The 19,828-nt window shown below is 41.6% G+C and overlaps 1 protein-coding gene across 2 annotated transcripts in view; it reads left to right on the top strand.

The window, feature by feature from the left end:
- The window catches only part of RAB30 (RAB30, member RAS oncogene family), a 79,083-nt gene that overhangs the window by 42,471 nt on the left and 16,784 nt on the right, over window positions 1–19,828 (top strand). For both annotated transcript variants that reach the window (XM_060771197.2, XM_060771198.2), the window contains exon 2: window positions 5,495–5,595. In XM_060771197.2, the coding sequence (XP_060627180.1) occupies window positions 5,503–5,595 (93 nt within the window). In that variant the 5' untranslated portion in view covers window positions 5,495–5,502. The remainder of the gene's footprint in view (window positions 1–5,494; window positions 5,596–19,828) is intronic.

The following is a 19,828-nucleotide window of genomic DNA, read 5'->3' as shown; positions in this document are numbered from 1 at the left end:
CAGTGGGCGCCAGCTGCGCCCGTACCTTGGGAAGTCTGATTTGGCCATAGTGGTACATGCTCTGGTTACATCCTGTATAGATTACTGCAATGCTCTCTACGTGGGGTTGCCTTTGAAGACTGCCCGGAAGCTACAATTAGTACAACGAACGGCAGCCAGATTACTAACCGGAGCGGGGTACAGGGAGTATACTACTCCTCTGTTGCGCCAGCTCCATTGGCTGTCAATCAGCTTCCAAGCACAATTCAAAGTGCTGGTGTTGACCTATAAATCCCTAAACGGCTCTGGCCCTATTTACCTGTCTGAACGGATTCTCCCCTATGAACCATCAAGGTTATTAAGATCTTCTGGAGGGGCCCTGCTCTCGGTCCCACCGCCTTTGCAATCGCGTTTGGTGGGGACGAGGGACAGGGCCTTTTCGGTGGTGGCCTCTCGGCTTTGGAACTCCCGATGGAGATTAGATCTGCCTCCTCCCTCCTTACGTTTAGAAAGCTGGTAAAAGCATGGCTTTGGGATACTGCATTTGCAGAATGCTGACTAAGTCAATAACTATTGACCTTTCTGGCGGATGGTGATGAATTTGTGATTCTTGTGGACGAATTGATTTTTGCTGTAACCTGTATTAATTGTATTAATTGTATTTTAGTGTGTTTATATTGATGATTTATAATGTTTTTCTTATTGTATTGAACTTATGTTGTTAGCTGGCCTGAGTCCCTCCTTGGAGGTGAGAAGACCGGGGTATAAAAACTCTAAATAAATAAATAAATAAGTTGACCATAGAATTGCTCTGGAGGCCAAGAGACAACACTTCTGTAGGTATTTTCTAGGTCCCCCAGAAGGCCTAGAAAAGGGCTTAGCATATAAATGAAACATCATTGATTGGCCTGTTGTAGTCTTCAACTGTCACAAGTCTCAAGCAGGAGTGTAATAGAACCTTTCCACCCCATGTTTTTTGGCAAATAAAATCATATTTCCAAACACAACTAGTAGTCACTGATATCTATCCACAAAGGATCAAGAGTCAGGAATAAGCAGGCTTGTGTTTTGGGTTGTGAATAAGACTAAATCATTCGGAACAGTGGAAACTCAAGGCAGTATCAGGAAGAGTGGCAGAACTAACTCTTCTGTGTGGGTGAGTGGGTAAAAAATGATATATATTTCATCAGAAGCTAACAATATACATTGGATTAATTCCCCTCCCCCCCACTCCTAATTTATGGGGTATGAGGTGATAATGGCTAACATGGGAAGAAATATTGTTGTGAATACACAATAAGGATATGGGGCTGTGTAGCTTCAGAATATAATAGACTAACAACTTTATACTGTATTGTCGAAGGCTTTCATGGCTGGAATCACTAGGTTCTTGTGGGTTTTTTCGGGCTATACGGCCATGTTCTAGAGGCATTTTCTCCTGACGTTTCGCCTGCATCTATGGCAAGCATCCTCACTACCTCTGAGGATGCTTGCCATAGATGCAGGTGAAACGTCAGGAGAAAATGCCTCTAGAACATGGCCATATAGCCCGAAAAAACCCACAAGAACCTAACTTTATACTGTGTTCTTTAATTGTACAATGAAATTAAATGCTTTTCCCAGCACACATCACAAAAGCAACACAGACCATCCCTCCACACTCCAACCACCAGTGCACAGCCCCAATGCCACATCAATGCAAAACCATAAAGTTCAATATAGTTACAGCTCTAGAATAAAAGCCAAAGATTATGCTTTTATGCAGACTAATAGTAAAGTGTAAAACAAAATCACCCAGATCAATACATCTGCCTTCATGTAAGTCTGTAGTACTGCTTTATTGTTCTGTTTGCCTTCAAGTCTTTTCTGGCTTACAACAACTTTAAGGTGAAGCTCTCGTGGGTTGTTGTTGTGGCAATTTGTTCAGAGGGGATTTCTAATTGCCTTCCTTTAAGACTGAGAGAGTATCACTTGCCAAGGTCACCCAGTGGATTTCCATGGCTAAGCAGGGATTTCAATCCTGGTCTCCCACGCTCAAACCGCTATACCATGTTATATACCGACTGTTGTGGCACAATTCTGGTTCCCTGTATAAATCTATCTTTTCATCCACTGCAGAAATTTCTTCAGATCTCAAAGCATCTTGAGCAATTTGGGGTGTGGGGGTGTGGGTGGGCATAGTGAGGATCAGATCAAGGTCCAAAAGCATTGGATGTCTTCTTGGTTTCTCAACATAGAAATGGATGACGAAGAGCCATTAATGAGCATTATTTGGGGTTCATTCTTTGGGGATAATCAGTCAATCAATTACAAATCCACCTACATATAGCAATGTCTAACCCCTATAGTTTGTTTGTGAAAACATCAAGGGAGACTTTGTCAAAAGCCTTACTGAAATCAAAAGTATACTACCTAATTTCTTAGGCAAGGAATATCCAGTGTTGGTTTTTTTCCATTTCCTTTCTAACCTTCATCACCTGGCATTCGTTGGCAGTCTCCCATCAAAGTACTAGCTGGAGCTTTGCTTCCAAGATCAGATGGTATCTGGTGTCTTTAGAGTATTTAGGCCAGAGAAAATTTGTTTTTGGCCTTAAAATCATTTCTGACCTATAGTAGATCCTAAGGCGACAGTATGTTTTTTTCTTGGCAAGATGTGTTCAGAAGGGGTTTGCCATTGCCTTCCGCTGAGGCTGAGAGACTGTGGCTTGCCCGAGGCCACCTTAGATGGTTGCATAGCCAAGCATGGATTCAATCGCTCATTTAGTCCAATGCTAAAAACACTATACCATCCTGGTCCCTTAGAAGAGTAGTATCCATCTAATTATGATTTGTTAGATGGCAGCAGCAGGAGAAGGCTGTTCAGTTCTGCTTCCAGCTTTGCCAAGTATTTCTTTTGGCTATAGGAGACAAGATGCTGACTGGGACAGACCTCTTGGTCCGATCCATCAAAGATTGTATTTACATTCTTAAATATCATATTAACTTCCTGCTTATAGTGGAGGAAAACCAAATGCCATGTTCCAAACCACCCTGTGGGCTGTGTGCATTTATGAGCAAAATGCTGAATTAATTCCAGGAGCCACAGGCCGAGGTCTTGGCTCAAGTTTCTGCCTCAAGCAATTGGATGGGCACCGAATAGCCATTTCTGCACAGACCGGTGTGTGTAATTCAATATTGGCACAGGACAGTTGAAATCCACCTTTTAACTGGAGAAAAAACTGTGTTGTTATTGCAAGACTGATACTTCTTCTTTGCATCATGCAAAATGACTAGGACTGTTTTACCGGCATAATCAGTTGTATACCTCCCTTTTTCATGAGTGAAGCTGCAAGGGAAATGTTCTCCCTAGACCAGGCATGGGCAAGCTTCAGTTCTCCAGGTGTTTCGGACTTCAACTCCCACAATTCCTAACAGCCAGTAAGCTGTTAGGTATTATGGGAGTTGAAGTCCAAAACACCCAGAGGACCGAAGTTTGCCCATGCCTGCCCTAGACCCATTCTTTGGGGGATATCATATATGTTGGTGTGTTCTTTAATGCCAGTAGGATAAAATGGGTCCCCCCGGGGAGATAAGGCGAGATATAAATAAAGTATTATTCTGGGTCAGGACTGATATATTGAAATAGTAAGGATAGTGGGTGTCACCTGCAACTCCTCTCAGCCTCTGAATTTAACTGTACTTTTACAGAACTTGGGATAAATGGATTTTCTGAATAACAATGTAGTGCTGTTAACTATCCCTACCTATTTTTATGCAAAAGCTTTGTGCACTATGTGGTCTCTAATGGAGAATAAAGATTGTCGAAGGCTTTCATGGCCGAAATCACTGGGTTGTTGTAGGTTTTACGGGCTGTATGGCTATATTCTAGAAGCATTCTCTTCTGACGTTTCACCTGCATCTATCGAGCCCCCGGTGGCGCAGTGGGTTAAACCCCTGTGCTGGCAGGACTGAAGACCGACAGGTCGCAGGTTCGAATCCGGGGAGAGGCGGATGAGCTCCCTCTATCAGCTCCAGCTCCTCATGCGGGGACATGAGAGAAGCCTTCCACAAGGATGATAAAAACATCAAATCATCCAGGCCCCTGGGCAACGTCCTTGTCATCCAAATCATCCATTGTCCCCTGGGCAACTTCCTTGCAGACGGCCAATTCTCTCACACCAGAAGTGACTTGCAGTTTCTCAAGTCTCTCCTGACACGACAAAAAAACCAAAAAACAAAAACCTGCATATATGGCAGGCATCCTCAGAGGTTGTGAGGTTGAGACCTCACAACCTCTGAGGATGCCTGTCATAGATGCAGGCGAAACGTCAGGAGAAAATGCTTCTAGAATATGGCCATACAGCCTGAAAAACCTACAACGCCCAGAATAAAGATCCATTTTCTTTGCAAAAGAATTGTTTCTGCTTGAGGCAAAAAAGAACTAATGCTCATGTGTTGATGTGGATCAACACATGCCTATAATTGGGACTTTCCTTGGGAGTGCAGAGATGGGGGCTATTGCAATGAATACCAGCGCTTCCACATTTACAGCTATATCACTGCTTAGTACTCACTGTACTCACTCAGTACTCACTGGGCGACTTGGAAGGCGCTGAACAGACTGCGCTCTGGAACCATGGGATGCAGAGCCAACCTTAAGAAATGTGGTTACAAAGTGGAATCCACGACATGCGAGTGTGGAGAAGAGCAAACCACAGACCATCTGGTGCAATGCAACCTGAGTCCTGCTACATGCACAATGGAGGACCTTCTTATAGTAACATCAGAGGCTCTCCAAGTGGCCAGAACATTAATCAACTACCAACCTTGCAAACTTTGCAGTTTGTTTGTTTGTTAAAAATGCAATACAACTGTTTGGTTTGCTCCTGACACAATAAATAAATAAGTAAATACTCACTGTTGTTACGTGACTTTAAATTGTTGTGGACTTCTGGTGATCTTAAGGTGACCTTATCATTGGGTTTTCCTGGCAAGATTTGTTCAGAGGGGGTTGCCCTTGGTGTTTTTCTGGGGCTGAGAGAATGCCATTTGCCCAAAGTCACCCAGTAGGTTTCCATGTGATGATTTAAACTCTGGTAGTCTAATGCTGAAACCATTACACCACTAGCAATACCACAATGCTTTTCCCCATCATTTATTAAAGTTTTGAACTGGTATTAAGTTTGGGAAAGAATTCAGTACCGGAGTCTTGGACAGCTGGAATTTCCCAGTACTATATAGATCAGCCTATGTTCTGTATTCTGTGTGCTTGCTCATGTGCTTGTCAAGACATTGCCAATACTGCAGTAACCTTTGTCTGGAATACCTGGAGGAGCAAAGTTCACGAGTGACTAAATAAGTCACGGGGATATCTAATATCTCTCCTTAGCCTATGTCTTGTAAGTCTTTAAGATTGGTAAAATTCCAGAAGTCTCACCAGGAACCTCGTGTTTCTTTTTCTGGCTGGACAAAGCCTTTGAACAGAGGCACATTTTAATGTAACTCCTCTTTTTTCTTGTTCTCCTTTCCTTTGCAGCTGTTTAAATGAGTATGGAAGATTATGACTTTCTCTTCAAAATAGTTTTGATTGGGAATGCTGGTGTAGGGAAGACCTGCTTAGTCCGACGGTTCACTCAGGTAAGATCTTAGACTAAGAACTTATTGGATTTCTGTGATGTATGAGAAAAAAGAATGGGGTATTATATGTATTGTGTACTAGAACGGGCAAGGCATCTTTGAAAGCTCTGGGGGACAATTATATACTCAGACTCTCCAGGAGATGACCAAACATGAAAATTCAATCTGGATGCTCACTTTTGATACAGAAAGTGGATTATTTATTTACGGTTATTAGAATGTTTTTTTTCTTCCTATGGGATTTCAGTAGGTCATGCAATTAAAATGATTTAGAACAGTAGTTCTCAACCTTCCTAATGCCGAGACCCCTTAATACATTTACTCATGTTGTGGTGACCCCCAACCATAAAATTATTTTTGTTGCTATTTCATAAATGTCATTTTGCTACTATTATGGATAGTAATGTAAATATCTGATATTCAGGATGTATTTTCATTCCCTGGACCAAATTTGGCACAAGTACCCAATACCCCCAAATTTGAATGCTGATGGGGTTGCGGGTGTGTGTGTGTGTGTGTGTGTGATTTTGTCCTTTGGGAGTTGTAGTTGCTGGGATTTATAGTTCACCTACAATCAAAGAGCATTCTGAACTCCACCAACAATGAAATCGAACCAAACTTGGCACACATAACTCCCATGACCAACATAAAATACTGGAAGGGTTTGGTGGGCGTTGACCTTGAGTTTTGGAGTTGTAGTTCACCTACCTCCAGAGAGCACTGTGGTTTCAAACAATGATGGATCTGGGCCAAACTTGGCACAAATACTCAATATGACCAAATGGTGGAGTTTGGGGAAAATAGAGCTTGACCTTTGGGAGTTGTAGCTTCTGGGATTTATAGTTAATCTACAGTCAAAGAGCATTCTGAACCTAGCCCACAGTGGATCTGCACCAAACTTGGCACACTACCTACATGGCAAACATTGAATACTAGTGAGGTCAAAGGTGGGGGAGGGTCTGTTTTTGAATTCTGGGAGTTGTAGTTCACCAACACCAAAAAGGAAGAGAAGGACAGGTGGAGAGATCTTCAGCCTTCTCTGCCAAAAGGGTTTCCCAAGACTATTAGAAATATGTGTTTTCTGATTATCTTTGGCAACCTCACTCAAACCTCCTTTGCGACGCCCCCAGGGGTTGAGAAACACTGATTTAGAACAAATCCAGATAAAAAAAAACAGTAACATAATTTAAAGAAAAGAAAAGCCTGTTCAACAACTGACCAAATTAAAAACAGCAGAAAAGGGGCTAAATAATTAAAAACCCTACACATGTTCAGTTAAAAGAAAAGAGAAATTGGACCCTAAAGGCTTCAGTAGAATGTGCAAGGGGCTCCTGTAACCCATTTGAACTGTGATTTTGCTGTTCCTTTTTAGAATCTTTTATTTACCAGAAAGTGGATGATTTAGGAAAGTCTGTGAGGATTTTAGGAGGGTAAAAAACAAGATTTTCAGAGCCCCGTTTTGCTGATTTTGGTTACAATTCATATCGGTGTCAATCTTTCCGAGAGGGATGCTAGGACCCAAAAGAATCTGAGATGGCTTCTGATGCTAATCAGAATATGGAAATCATGTGGCCTTTCATATGTGCTGTGACTGCATCTCCCCACAGCCCTAGATGAGATAGTCAAGGGTGAGAAATTTGGGATATAGAGTCCAACTATATCTAAGAACTTCCTGGTGGAAAGAGTTGTTTGGTAATGGAATACGTTGCCCTGGATTGTGATAGAGCAGGCATGGACAAACTTCAGCCCTCCAGGTGTTTTGGACTTCAACTCCCACAATTCCTAACAGCCAGTAAGCTGTTAGGAATTGTGGGAGTAGTAGTCCAAAACACCTTCATGGGCAAAGTTTGCCCATGCCTGTGGTAGTGTCTTCTTCTGTTGAGGTTTTTAAACAGAGGCTGAATGGCTATCTGTTGGGAATGCTTTGATGGTGTCTTCCTGCCTGTCAGAGGGTGTTAGACTGGATGGCACTTATAGTCTCTTCCAGCTCTATGATTTTAGGATTCTAGGTGGCAATATGATTTATGGTCTTTGGATAATGGTTGTGTGTATTGCTGTTCAGTTTCAGGTGTAGGAAAATTATTTCTCTCTGTGTGTTTTTTTCATTTCAAGGAGCTTGAACAACTTCCTCCAAGAGGCCGTTTTACACTCCAAAATTGTAGCACTATGATTTGTTCCACGGCAGCATCTTATAGCATTCTATTATTTGGGGGGGGGGGGGGGGGTGTTTACTATTTTGTATGAAAAGAGGGAGACCAAACTATAGGTGGATTGATTCAATCAGGGAAGCCACAGCCCCAAATTTGAAGATCTGAGCAAGTCAGTTGATGTCTGAGGTTCTTGGAGATCTCTCTTTCACAAGGCCACCATGAATGGAAATCAACTTGACAGCAAAGAACAGGAAACATTTAGACTTTTCAGCTAAACTAAAGCCCTGGGATTCCATAATCCTGGGCAGCTAAAAGTGGAATCATAGTGCTAAAGCTGTTAAGTTCAGAAGGGTTCTCAAGCTCATCAAAATGAAAATGAAACTCATTCAGTCAGATAGTAATGTACCAACAAAAAGATTTGAGTATTAGTTGCTGTGTGTTTTCCGGGCTGTATGGCCATGTTCCAGAAGCATTCCCTCCTAATGTTTCGCCTGTATCTATGCCAGGCATCCTCAGAGGTTGTGAGGTCTATTGGAAACTAAGAAAATTGGGGTTTTATATCTGTAGAATGTCCAGGTTAGGAGAAAGAACTCTTGTCTGTTTGAGGTAGGTGTGAATGTTGCATTTGGCCACCTTGATTGGCATTTAATGGCTTAGCAGTTTTCAAGGACTGGCTTGGGGGCATCCTTTGTTGGGAGGTGATTGGTTGGCCCTGATTGGGTATACTAGGATATAGTCAGTCAGTCAGTCAGTAGCCTTTATTTCGGTCAACAAACCATCTGCTAAGTCAAGTGAAAGTAGAATGATGAAATACAACAATTTACAATTAATAACATCACATTTGGCTTATAATTAATAAAAACAAGTATCACCATTCGCTATCGGATGATAGGATATAGGAATCAGGCTTAAGATTTAAAAGTGGGAAAAGTTTAAGAGTGGAACAAACTACAAGGTTACACATATACATAGGCCCCTTCCACATAGCCATATAATCCAGAATATAAAGTCAGATAATCCACAATATCTACTTTGAACTGAGTTGAGTCCACACTGACATATAATCCAATTTAGTGTGGATTTTATACAACTGCATGGAAAGGGCCATAGTTCCATCTGACAGATTAGTTTCACTAAACTGTAGCCAGTGAGGTTATTTATCAATTTGTGCTTCTATTTACCAATAAATCCTGGTAAATAAATTTAACTTGCTTCTAGGCTAATGGTGGGCAACTTCTCCTTCAGATTTTGGTGGTTTGCAACGGTCACTAGTACCAGCTGGCATAGCTAGTCGTACTGAATTATGGACGTTGCTGTCAAAAATCATCAAGAAGGTTTCAGTTGACATTCTTGTGCTAGATGAACTGTGCAGAGACTGTTGCTCAATGGAAGAGTGCATTCGCTGTCTGCAGAAGGTCCTAGGTTTATTCCCTGGAATGTGTAGTGAAGAGTTCTGTAGCAAGTGATGAAAAAGAATTGGAGAGACAGTGACAGAGTAAACAGTATGAGGCCAAATGAACAAATAGCTTGTGTAACACACATTCCTAGAGGAGCGTAAGGCCATATGGTGTTGTTTGTTCTGTTTTGATGTTTACTCACGGACACCCTGTTGCTTGTTCAGCCACACAAATAGCCTTTGTCTTTTTTAGTGTGAGAGTGAAGGGGCAATTCATCATCTCTTATAATTGCTTTGAAATTGAAGGTGAGCAAGCTCAGTTATGGTGGAATCCAAGTGCCTAATAATAATAATAATAATAATAGGAGGCAGAAGGCTTCTGCAAGTGAAACAAATGGTAGGAGAAGAGAAACATTCACTGGCAGGTTATGGGAAAGGCAGTCAAGAACCAACATTGATGGAAATCAGTAGTAGAAAACTGTTTAAAGTGCAAAAGACAGAGAGTGAAATACAATACACAGCAGAATGGAAAACTGGCAAAAGAAGGCTCTCCATGGGCAGTTCCTGGGAAAAATTGAGAGCAGAATTGACAAGGAAAAAAACATGGATATGGCTCACAAATGGAACTTTGAACAAGGAGTTCAGGCTGATTACTGCAGGCTGATTACTGCAGCCTGAGAACAAGCCATTAGAACCAATGCCATCAAAGCCAGAATTGAAAAGTCTACGACAGATTCCAAATGTAGACTTTGCAAGGAAGCAGATGAAACAATAGATCACATCCTCAGCTGCTGCAAGAAGATCACGCAGACGGACTATAAGCATAGGCATAATAATAATAATAACAATAACAATATTTATATTCTGCTCTATCTCCCCAAAGAGACTCAATACTAGGTTCTTGTGGGTTTTTTCGAGCCATACTGTAGACTCAATACTGTTGCTTAGATGATCCACTGGAACTTGTGCCACAAATACCATCTGCTCATGACAAAGAACTGGTGGAATCACAAGCCGTAAAAAGTTAAACAAAATGTACTACTCTGGAACTTCCCAATTCAGACTGACAGTTTTGGAGCACAATACTCCTGACCTCTAGATCATGGAAAAAACCAAGTATGGCTCATCGATGTTGCAATCCCAGGCAACAGCAGAATTGACGAGAAGCAACTGGAAAAGCTTAAAGTATACGAGGATTTAAAAATCAAACTGCAAAGACTGGCACAAGCCAGTCAAGGTAGTCCCAGTGGTGATCGCCATACAGGATGCAGTGCCTAAAGACCTTGGCCAGCTTTTAAAAACAATCGACGCTGACAGAATTACCATCTGTCAACTGCAAAAGGCCACCTTACTTGGATCTGCATGCATTATTCGCTGATACATCACACAGTCCTAGACACTTGGGAAGTATTCGACATGTGATCCAATACAACACTCAGCATAATGATCTTGTTTGCTGTGGACTCATCTTGTTGTCCATCTAATGATGATGATGATGATGGTGATGATGGTCAGTTTTGAAAACCCACTGAGTAACCTTGGGCAGGTTGTGTTCTCTAGACCTTGAAGGAAGGCAATGGCTAACCACTGAATAAGTTGTGCCAAGAAAACCTTCAGATAGCGTCTCCTTAATTGAGTGAAGGCACATAACAAGAACAACAAATGAACCAGTGTGCTGAGACCTATGCTACTTGCCAATGGTGTGCCAACACAGCTATATGAATGTCCTCCAACTGATGCCATTGCCCACCTGGGCTCTTTTGTCTAATTGTTTTAAACAATTATCTTGAAATCCTCATTATGAGGTTGTCCTTTTGCCAGGCAAGCAAATGTTTGGCAACTGAATGGTTGCTGAGGGAAAGAGTTGGTGCTGCACTTCTGAGTTGTAGCAAAGTTGGTGCTGTTATTGCTTTTTTTCTTTGTCTCTTTTGTTGCTAATGTGTTTCAAATTGAGTTTCCTTTATTGAATTAAATTTCTAATTTAATAGTGTTTTAATATCTGAACTTGTTTAGCATTTTGATATTGTTTGTTCTCATTCTCACTCCGAGCTGGTCAGAGAAGAAAGGCAGGATCTAAATTAAAAAGGGGGCTTGGGAATTGGAATGCCAGATATGGTACAGAGAAAAAGAAAGGCAAAAATAATACTCAGGCCCCTTCTACACTGCCCCATAATCCAAATTATCAAAGCATATGATCCGCATTATCTGATTTGAACTGGATTATATGAGTTTACATTGCCATATAATCCAGCTCAAAGCAGATATCTGGATTTTATATGGCAGTGTAGAAGAGGCCTCAGTGAACAAGGAGGGCTAGAGTATAGGAAAAGTATAGGAAAAAAGCTGATGTATTTACTCTCCCCAGATGAATAAAAACTGGGCAACAGGAAGACTTTTATACAATACTATATTCAACCACGTCAGAACTCCTTGCCCTAAAAAATCTTGCAGATGAAGAAACATTTTTTTCACAAATAGTTAAACAATGCCTTCCAACTCTCCAATAACAGGAACAGTTCCAGTTAACCCTCTGCTGTCCTACTTTCTCAGCTGCTTTTAAAATGTCCAGGTGTCTCTCCCCTCTTTTTCCTTCTTTGTCCTCATCTTGCTGTAAACTGTGTTCAAAGGAAAAAAGTGTTTTCTACTGAGTTTACTCAGCTGGAAGGAGGGGAGGGAGTTTCCTTTACGCTCATTTGGGCTTAGCGGTAGACATGGGTAATCCATGGTTCTAAATGGTTCTAAAGAACTTACAAAATTAGAGGGCACTGGTGCTTCTAAAGTGTTGCTAAAGTTCTGGTGGCAAAAAATTTCAGAACTTTAACAAATTTTTCAAAAAATTCATTATTATTTCGTTATTGGCGATTTTTATGACAGAACCAATTGGGAACTGCCATTTATAATGAAATTTTGAAAGTTTTGTTAGAGTTCTGAAATTTTCACCACCAAAACTTTAGCAACACTTTAGAAGCAAAGCACTAGCACTCCCTAGTTTTGTAAGTACTTTAGAACCATTTAGAACCATGGATTGCCCTATGCTTACTTAGCAGTATTTTTTTCAGGCTTTCCTAAACTCAGTATGTGCATTTCCATGTTTATTTGCTTAAACAGTAGTTTTATGTGTCTCCTCATTATTAACTTTTGTGTTCCTGTTGACTTGCCATATCTTTTGGATCACATTCTAATATTGCTTGGGCACTGCCCTAGTTTTCCTATATGAAAGGTTAGGGACTATCTATCCCAAGCCATGGAATTTGCCATTGGAAGTATTTTTCTCCCCCCCCCCTTTTTTTTCTTTTTTCTTTTTTGTTTGTTTCTTTCTTTTTTGCTGCTGCTGCCGCCAACTTGAATGGTCTTAAAAGGCAATTGGACAAATTTATGGAGGATGTAGCTATCATTGCTAGTATTCATGAATGCAATACAGGTATACTCCACTTATTGAAGAGAATGTGTTCCTGGGCTTTACTTCTTTAAACAAAAACTTTCGTAGCAGAGCTAGAAATAATATGGAAAGAATAAGCTTTGCCTGCACAAACAAAAACATTTTCAATTTTCAAGAGACAACTTGGGGAAGCAGTGTGATATAATGTTTTTAGCATTGGGATTGTGAATCTGGAAACCAGAGGTCGAATGCCTGCTCAGCTATTAAACCGGCTGGGTGATCTTGGGCAAGGCACACACTCTCAGCCTTGGAGAAAGGCAATAGCAAACCTCTTTTGAACAAATTTTGCCAAGAAAACTCTGAGTTAGGTTTCCATATGTCAGAAATCATCCTAAGGTGAACAACAACAAAGAGATCATTTGAAATCTTCTTATTATTTATTTATTTCCTATATTTATACCCCACCCTTCTCACCCCCGAGGGGGGACTCAGGGCGGCCTCACACACACCATACGGTGTCATCATAATAAAACAATCAACGATACATTAAAATATTAAAAATATTAAAACAATTAAAACAATTGATTAACACATGCCTATTGAAATCAGAGTCTAAAATCCAGCCTGGGTCAAATCATTGTCATAAGTGTTAAAATCTTCTTTTACTTGCTGCTTCTTCCATATGGATTCTTCCATAATGAATCCTGGGTTGATTTTTTTCTTTCAACAGTTTCCATTTTTCTTATGTTTTCCATTTTGGTGCAACTATGTTTTCAGTGACCAGGGTAGTTGGTGAGACAGGCTAATTTAACTTTTCCTTTTCTTTCTGTTTTGCTCTTCATCCATTCTCAGTCAGTGATTCTGGAGGTAACTGCTGTTCATCTTGCCTGTTGTTCATTAGCAGGCACAGCTATAAATGAATAATTCAATCCCATTCTTTCATAGATCAATTGTTATTACATTGTTTATTGTAGACATGCTTCTGCAACCCAACACTGAAAGCCTTTATTTCTCCACCCCTCCTTCATCATTCACCCAGTGTTAATTCGGGAAACCCCACCACCCAGTAAGATAGACAGAAAATGAGAGAAGACTTTGTCATAGACTTTATTAACTGAAGTATACCTGTATATACCTAAAGAAGTGATCCCTGTATGAATCTGTAGGTCCTCCAGCATGACTCCATGTTCAACCTTCAGTGGAAGTTGTCCAAAGAGTCATTCTGGAGGACCAGAGAAAACATAATAATGAAATCTGTGAAACATAATAATAAAATCTGTGAAAACATAATAATAAAATCTGTGAATCATCACATCCAGAAAAGTTAAGCCTGCTGTTGTGGATGGCCAGTTGTGTATTTTTTCCAGAGTGAGAAACAATGTGCCGGTCAATACCAGCTTCTTTGAACCAATGGGTGGAGGATAGTGCTCTGGTCATGTTCCGCTTGTGGGCTTTCCTTGTTTCTGATTGCCGGTTGCTTGTGGAATTAGACTGGTACAGAGGAATTCTTCATAGCGCTTTGGTCAGATCTTGCTGTGCCCTTCTAAAGTTCTTATAAGTAAGCAATGTCCTTGTGGTTTCTCTCCCCTCAATCCGTGCTTCTGTGGCTGGATAGAAAGAAAGGCAGTTTGTGTTGAGGTTATGTAACACATGGAGTGTTTCTTGGCAATTTGATGTACAAACTCGCCAGCTCCACTTCCTTGTGGCGAGCTTTGAAAGAACTGATCTTTGGGAAAGTTAATTCTTCTCTTTCCGTGACTGTGGGCCTGCTGCCATGGGCACTAGAGCGACAGTGACCTCTACTCCACAGAGAAATCTAAAATAAAAATTTAAAAAAGATTTGGGGTATTTCTGCAGCTGCTCTGTGAAATGAATGTTTCTGATGTAAGAAGATGAACAAGTCATTGAGCAAAGCCAGCTGAGAGGTGGCTCTTTCTTGCCTCTCTTTTCCAACTTCACGAACTTGAGATAACACTAGTAATAGTGTAGACTTCAGAGCCAGTTGGACTACAATTCGAATCCCTGCTCAGCCATGGCAACCCATTGAGTGTCCTTGAGAGAAATATGCTTTCTCAGCCTCAGAGGAACGGAATGGCAAATGGCTCTGAAGAAATCTTGCCAAGCAAACACTGTGATAGGTCTGCCTTCTGGTTATTCTAAGTTTGAGTGCAAGCAACAACAAGAATATTGGAGACTGTAGTACTCAAATTGGTGAACCAGTCTGTGAGCCACCAGCTCCCAGTTTCCAGGAAAGAAACAAATAATTATAGCCTATGGCTCAATATGGTACTACTCCCTTACACATTATGGGAGGGGGGAAAACCCTGCTAGTCTACATCTCAGATAGACTGATAAGACTGCAATGCATTGTCCAATCCTTTTTGAAGTAGTTATTTCTAAAAATCCAGTATATGTGATTTGCACTTCCTTATAATGTTTGTAATTTTTTTTCTTGAGGTGTGCTCTTTAAAAAGGAAAGCAACTCTTCCATGGAAGGAGAGGTAATAGGCAGGCGTGTTTTAACAAATGAGAACTATTTGGGCTTGTTCAACCACCCTCCAATCACTTCCAGATGATGGTTTTGCTGACACTGCTGGATTTGATTTTTAGCAATGGAAGGAATTTCATATGTTGACTCTACATTGTTTGAATTTTGGCTGGTGCTGGAGAGTGGTATTTCTGAATCCATTGAAAAAAAATAGTATACGAGATGTTAAAGAATGAATTCCCTAGGTTGGTATTCATCATTATATTGTCCCAGGGAATTAATAATCCTTTTTTTTTTTTGGTATAATTAATTTTCATTTTCCTTCTAGCAGAATATTAATTAATTACTATATCTCCCTTCCTTTTAAGTGCTCTGTTGCTGATGTTGTCTGCCTTTAATTTGTTTTGGACTTATGGCAATCCTAAGGCAAACCCTATCACGTGGTTTTCTAGGAGTGAGAGCGTATGACTCATCCAAGGACAGTAGTGGGTTTCCTTGGCCAAGCAGGCACCTTCACAGGTGCGACTGTTGGGGATGAGAGACAAGGCCTTGTCAGTGGTGGCCCCTCATCTATGGAACTCCCTTCCTAGTGGGATTAGATTGGCCCGTTCCCTCCTGTCATTTTGCAAACAAGTGAAAACTTGGCTTTGTGAGCAAGCTTTTGGCCCAGCATAATTATCTGTGCAATACAGTTGGAATTATCTTTGGATGGTTGAATATAATTTTCAGATTATCTGGTTTTGAATATATCCATGGTTCCCAACCTTTTTTTGACCAGGGACCACTTAGACTAAGGACCACTTGACCAGGGACCACTCTCCAACATTAGTACCAAAAGGGTTAAAAGTTGGTTTTTGGTCAACTTTAGATTCGGTTTGATTATTTGGGGTGCCGGTTCAGAAGAATACACTGGATAGACCACATCAGCTCTAGTTTCTGATACAGAACGTATGCCATCCCATGGTCGCCTTCTGCTCACCCACAGAAACTATATTTAATAATCTAGAGCCATGGACCTTATTTTAGGTCTTATGGCCTACAGGTTGGGAATCACTAGGATATATGCACAATAGCTGTCCAATGTTTACATTTGTTGTTCATTCGTTCAGTCGTCTCCGACTCTTCGTGACCTCATGGACCAGCCCACGCCAGAGCTCCCTGTCGGCCGTTACCACTCCCAGCTCTCTCAAGGTCAGTCCAGTCACTTCAAGGATGCCATCCATCCATCTTGCCCTTGGTCGGCCCCTCTTCCTTTTGCCTTCCACTTTCCCCAGCATAATTGTCTTCTCTAGGCTTTGCTGTCTCCTCATGATGTGGCCAAAGTACTTCAACTTTGTCTCTAGTATCTTTCCCTCCAGTGAGCAGTCGGGCTTTATTTCCTGGAGGATGGACTGGTTGGATCTTCTCGCAGTCCAAGGCACTCTCAGAACTTTCCTCCAGCACCACAGTTCAAAAGCATCGATCTTCCTTCGCTCAGCCTTCCCTAAGGTCCAGCTCTCACATCCGTAGGTGACTACAGGGAATACCATGGCTTTGACTAGGCGGATCTTTGTTGCCAGTGTGATGTCTCTACTCTTTACTATTTTATCGAGATTGGACATTGCTCTCCTCCCAAGAAGTAAGCGTCTTCTGATTTCCTGGCCACAGTCTGCATCTGCAGTAAACTTTGCACCTAGAAATACTAAGTCTGTCACGGCCTCCACGGTTTCTCCCTCTATTTCCCAGTTGTCAATCATTCTTGTTGCCATAATCTTGGTTTTTTTGACGTTTAGCTGCAACCCGGCTTTTGCGCTTTCTTCTTTCACCTTGATTAGAAGGTTCCTCAGCTCCTCCTCGCTTTCGGCCATCAGAGTGGTGTCATCTGCATATCTGAGGTTGTTAATGTTTCTTCCAGCAATTTTCACCCCAGCTTTGCATTCATCCAGCCCCGCACATCGCATGATGTGTTCTGCATACAAGTTAAAAAGGTTGGGTGAGAGGATGCAGCCTTGCCGTACGCCTTTCCCAATCTTGAACCAGTCTGTTGTTCCGTGGTCAGTTCTGACTGTTGCTACTTGGTCCTTGTACAGATTCCTCAGGAGAGAGACAAGGTGGCTTGGGATGCCCATCCCACTAAGAACTTGCCACAATTTATTATGGTCCACACAGTCAAAGGCTTTAGAATAGTCAATGAAGCAGAAGTAGATGTTTTTCTGAAACTCCCTGCCTTTCTCCATTATCCAGCGGATATTGGCAATCTGGTCTCTGGTTCCTCTGCCTTTTCTAAACCCAGCTTGAACATCTGGCAACTCTCGCTCCATGTATTGCTGGAGTCTTCCTTGCAGGATCTTGAGCATTACCTTACTGGCATGAGAAATAAGGGCCACTGTACGGAAGTTGGAGCAGTCTTTCGCATTTCCCTTTTTTGGTATGGGGATATAAGTTGATTTTTTCCAGTCTGATGGCCATTCTTGTGTTTTCCATATTTGCTGGCAAATGGCATGCATCACCTTGACAGCATCATCTTTTAAGATTTTAAACAGTTCAGCTGGGATCCCGTCGTCTCCTGCTGCCTTGTTGTTAGCAATGCTTCTTAAGGCCCATTCAACCTCACTCCTCAGGATGTCTGGTTCTAATTCATTCACCACACCGTCAAAACTATCCTCAATATTATTATCCTTCCTATACAGATCTTCCGTATAGTCTCGCCACCTTCTCTTGATCTCTTCAGCTTCTGTTAGGTCCCTGCCATCTTTGTTTCTTATCATACCAATTTTTGCCTGAAATTTACCTCCAATGTTTCTAATTTTCTGGAAGAGGTCTCTTGTCCTTCCTATTCTGTTGTCTTCTTCCACTTCCATGCATTGCTTATTTAAAAATAGTTCCTTATCTCTTCTGGCTAACCTCTGGAATTGCGCATTTAACTGGGCATATCTCCCCTTATCCCTGTTTCCTTTTGCTTTCCTCCTTTCTTGGGCTACTTCCAGTGTCTCAGCAGACAACCATTTTGCCTTCTTGGTTTTCTTTTTCTTTGGGACGTACTTTGTTGCCGCCTCCTGAACAATGTCGCGGACTTCTGTCCATAGTTCTTCTGGGACTCTGTTTACTAAATCTAGTCCTTCAAATCTGTTCTTCACTTCCACTGTATATTCGCTAGGAATGTTAGTGAGATCATATCTAACTGGTCTGTGTTTACATATGTTGTTTTAATGTTGTTTTAAATTGTTGTTTAATTGCTTTTCATTGTTGTTGTTCGGGCATGGAATAATGCCACTTATGTAAGCTGCCCCAAGTTCTCTTTGGGATGAGAAGGGTGGGATATAAATGTCATAAATAAATAAATAAATAAATAATAAATACAGCTCTCTGACTGTCAAATGCCCTTACCCAGGTCGTCCACAAAACACAACACTGTAAAGTAGGTTAGGTCAAGAGATCGTGGCTAATTTCAAGGGGATTTGGAAAAACATCTCTTCAATCCCAGTTTAATTCTGAACCTCAGTGTACCCCCATGCCATTGTTTTCATCCATGTGGCACAGATGGATTCTTGAGTATGATCCACTTGGCACAGGGTCTGGTAGACCAAAGGTGGAGTACAAAGCTGTTGACTTGGCCAAGCCTTGTACTAGGCAGAAATAGATTGCTGAGGACTCTTGGGTGAACCTTTGCTTGCATAAACATGGAAATGGCTATGAATTTCCTTTTCCTTTTATTGCCAAAGGACTGCTGCCATAATCAAAATACTCCTGAGGAACAACAGCTCAGGAAATAGAAAGGAGAGCTTCTACTATGAAAGTGTTTCTCAACCTTAGGGTCGGGGCCTCTGGGGGGCTGCAAGGGGGTTTCAGAGGGGTCTCCAAAGACCATTAGAAAACATATATTTCTGATGGTCTTAGTAACTCCTTTGGCAGAGAAGGCTAAAGATTTCTCTGCCTGTCCCTCTCTTCCTTTTTGGAAACAGATGGTGAATCCTCCCACCAAAAGCCCTCCTCCAACAAGGGGGGACTGTCCCTGAGACTCCAAGCGGGGAAAGGAGAGCAGGCATGAGCGGCGCATGACAGCGTGGTGTGCATGTGCAGGTGAGGGAGAGCGTGTGAGGCTGGAGGGATGCTCGTGCCACCAAGTCCCTTCGAGGTGTGGGGGTTCTGTGTGGGAAATTTGGCCCAATTCTATCGTTAGTGGGGTTGAGAATGTTCTTTGATTATAGGTGAACTATAAATCCCAGCAACTACAAATCTCAAATGTCAAGGTCTATTCCCCCCCCCCCCCCAACTCCACTGTGTTCACATTTGGGCATATTGGATATTTGTGCCAAGTTTGGTCCAGATCTATCATTGTTTGAGTCCACAGTGCTCCCTGCATATAGGTGAACTACAAGTCCAAACACTCAAGTTCAATGCCCACTAAATCCATCTAGTATTTCTGTTATGTATGCCAAATTTGGTTCAGTTCCATTGTTGGTGGAGTTCAGAATGCTCTTTAATTGTAGGTGAACTATAAATCCCAGCAAGTACAACTCCCCAAAGACAAAATTAACCCCGCCCCAACACCACCACCACCACCATCACACGACACCAGTATTCAAATTTGGGGGGTATCGGTTATTTGTGCCAAATTTGGTCCAGTGAATGAAACTACATCCTGCATATCAGATATTTACATTATAATTCATAAGAGTAGCAAAATTACAGTTAGGAAGTATCAATGAAAACAATTTTATGATTGGGGTGGTCACCACAACAAGGGGAACGGCATTAAGGGGGTCACAGCATTAGGAAGGTTGAGAAACACTCCTAGTGCTACACGTCTGGAAGCTCTCAGTCCACATCATGGGAGTCTC

Source organism: Anolis sagrei, chromosome 3, assembly GCF_037176765.1.
Source record: "Anolis sagrei isolate rAnoSag1 chromosome 3, rAnoSag1.mat, whole genome shotgun sequence".
Lineage (NCBI taxonomy): Eukaryota > Metazoa > Chordata > Lepidosauria > Squamata > Dactyloidae > Anolis > Anolis sagrei.
This window is presented reverse-complemented; position numbering and strand designations above follow the sequence as displayed.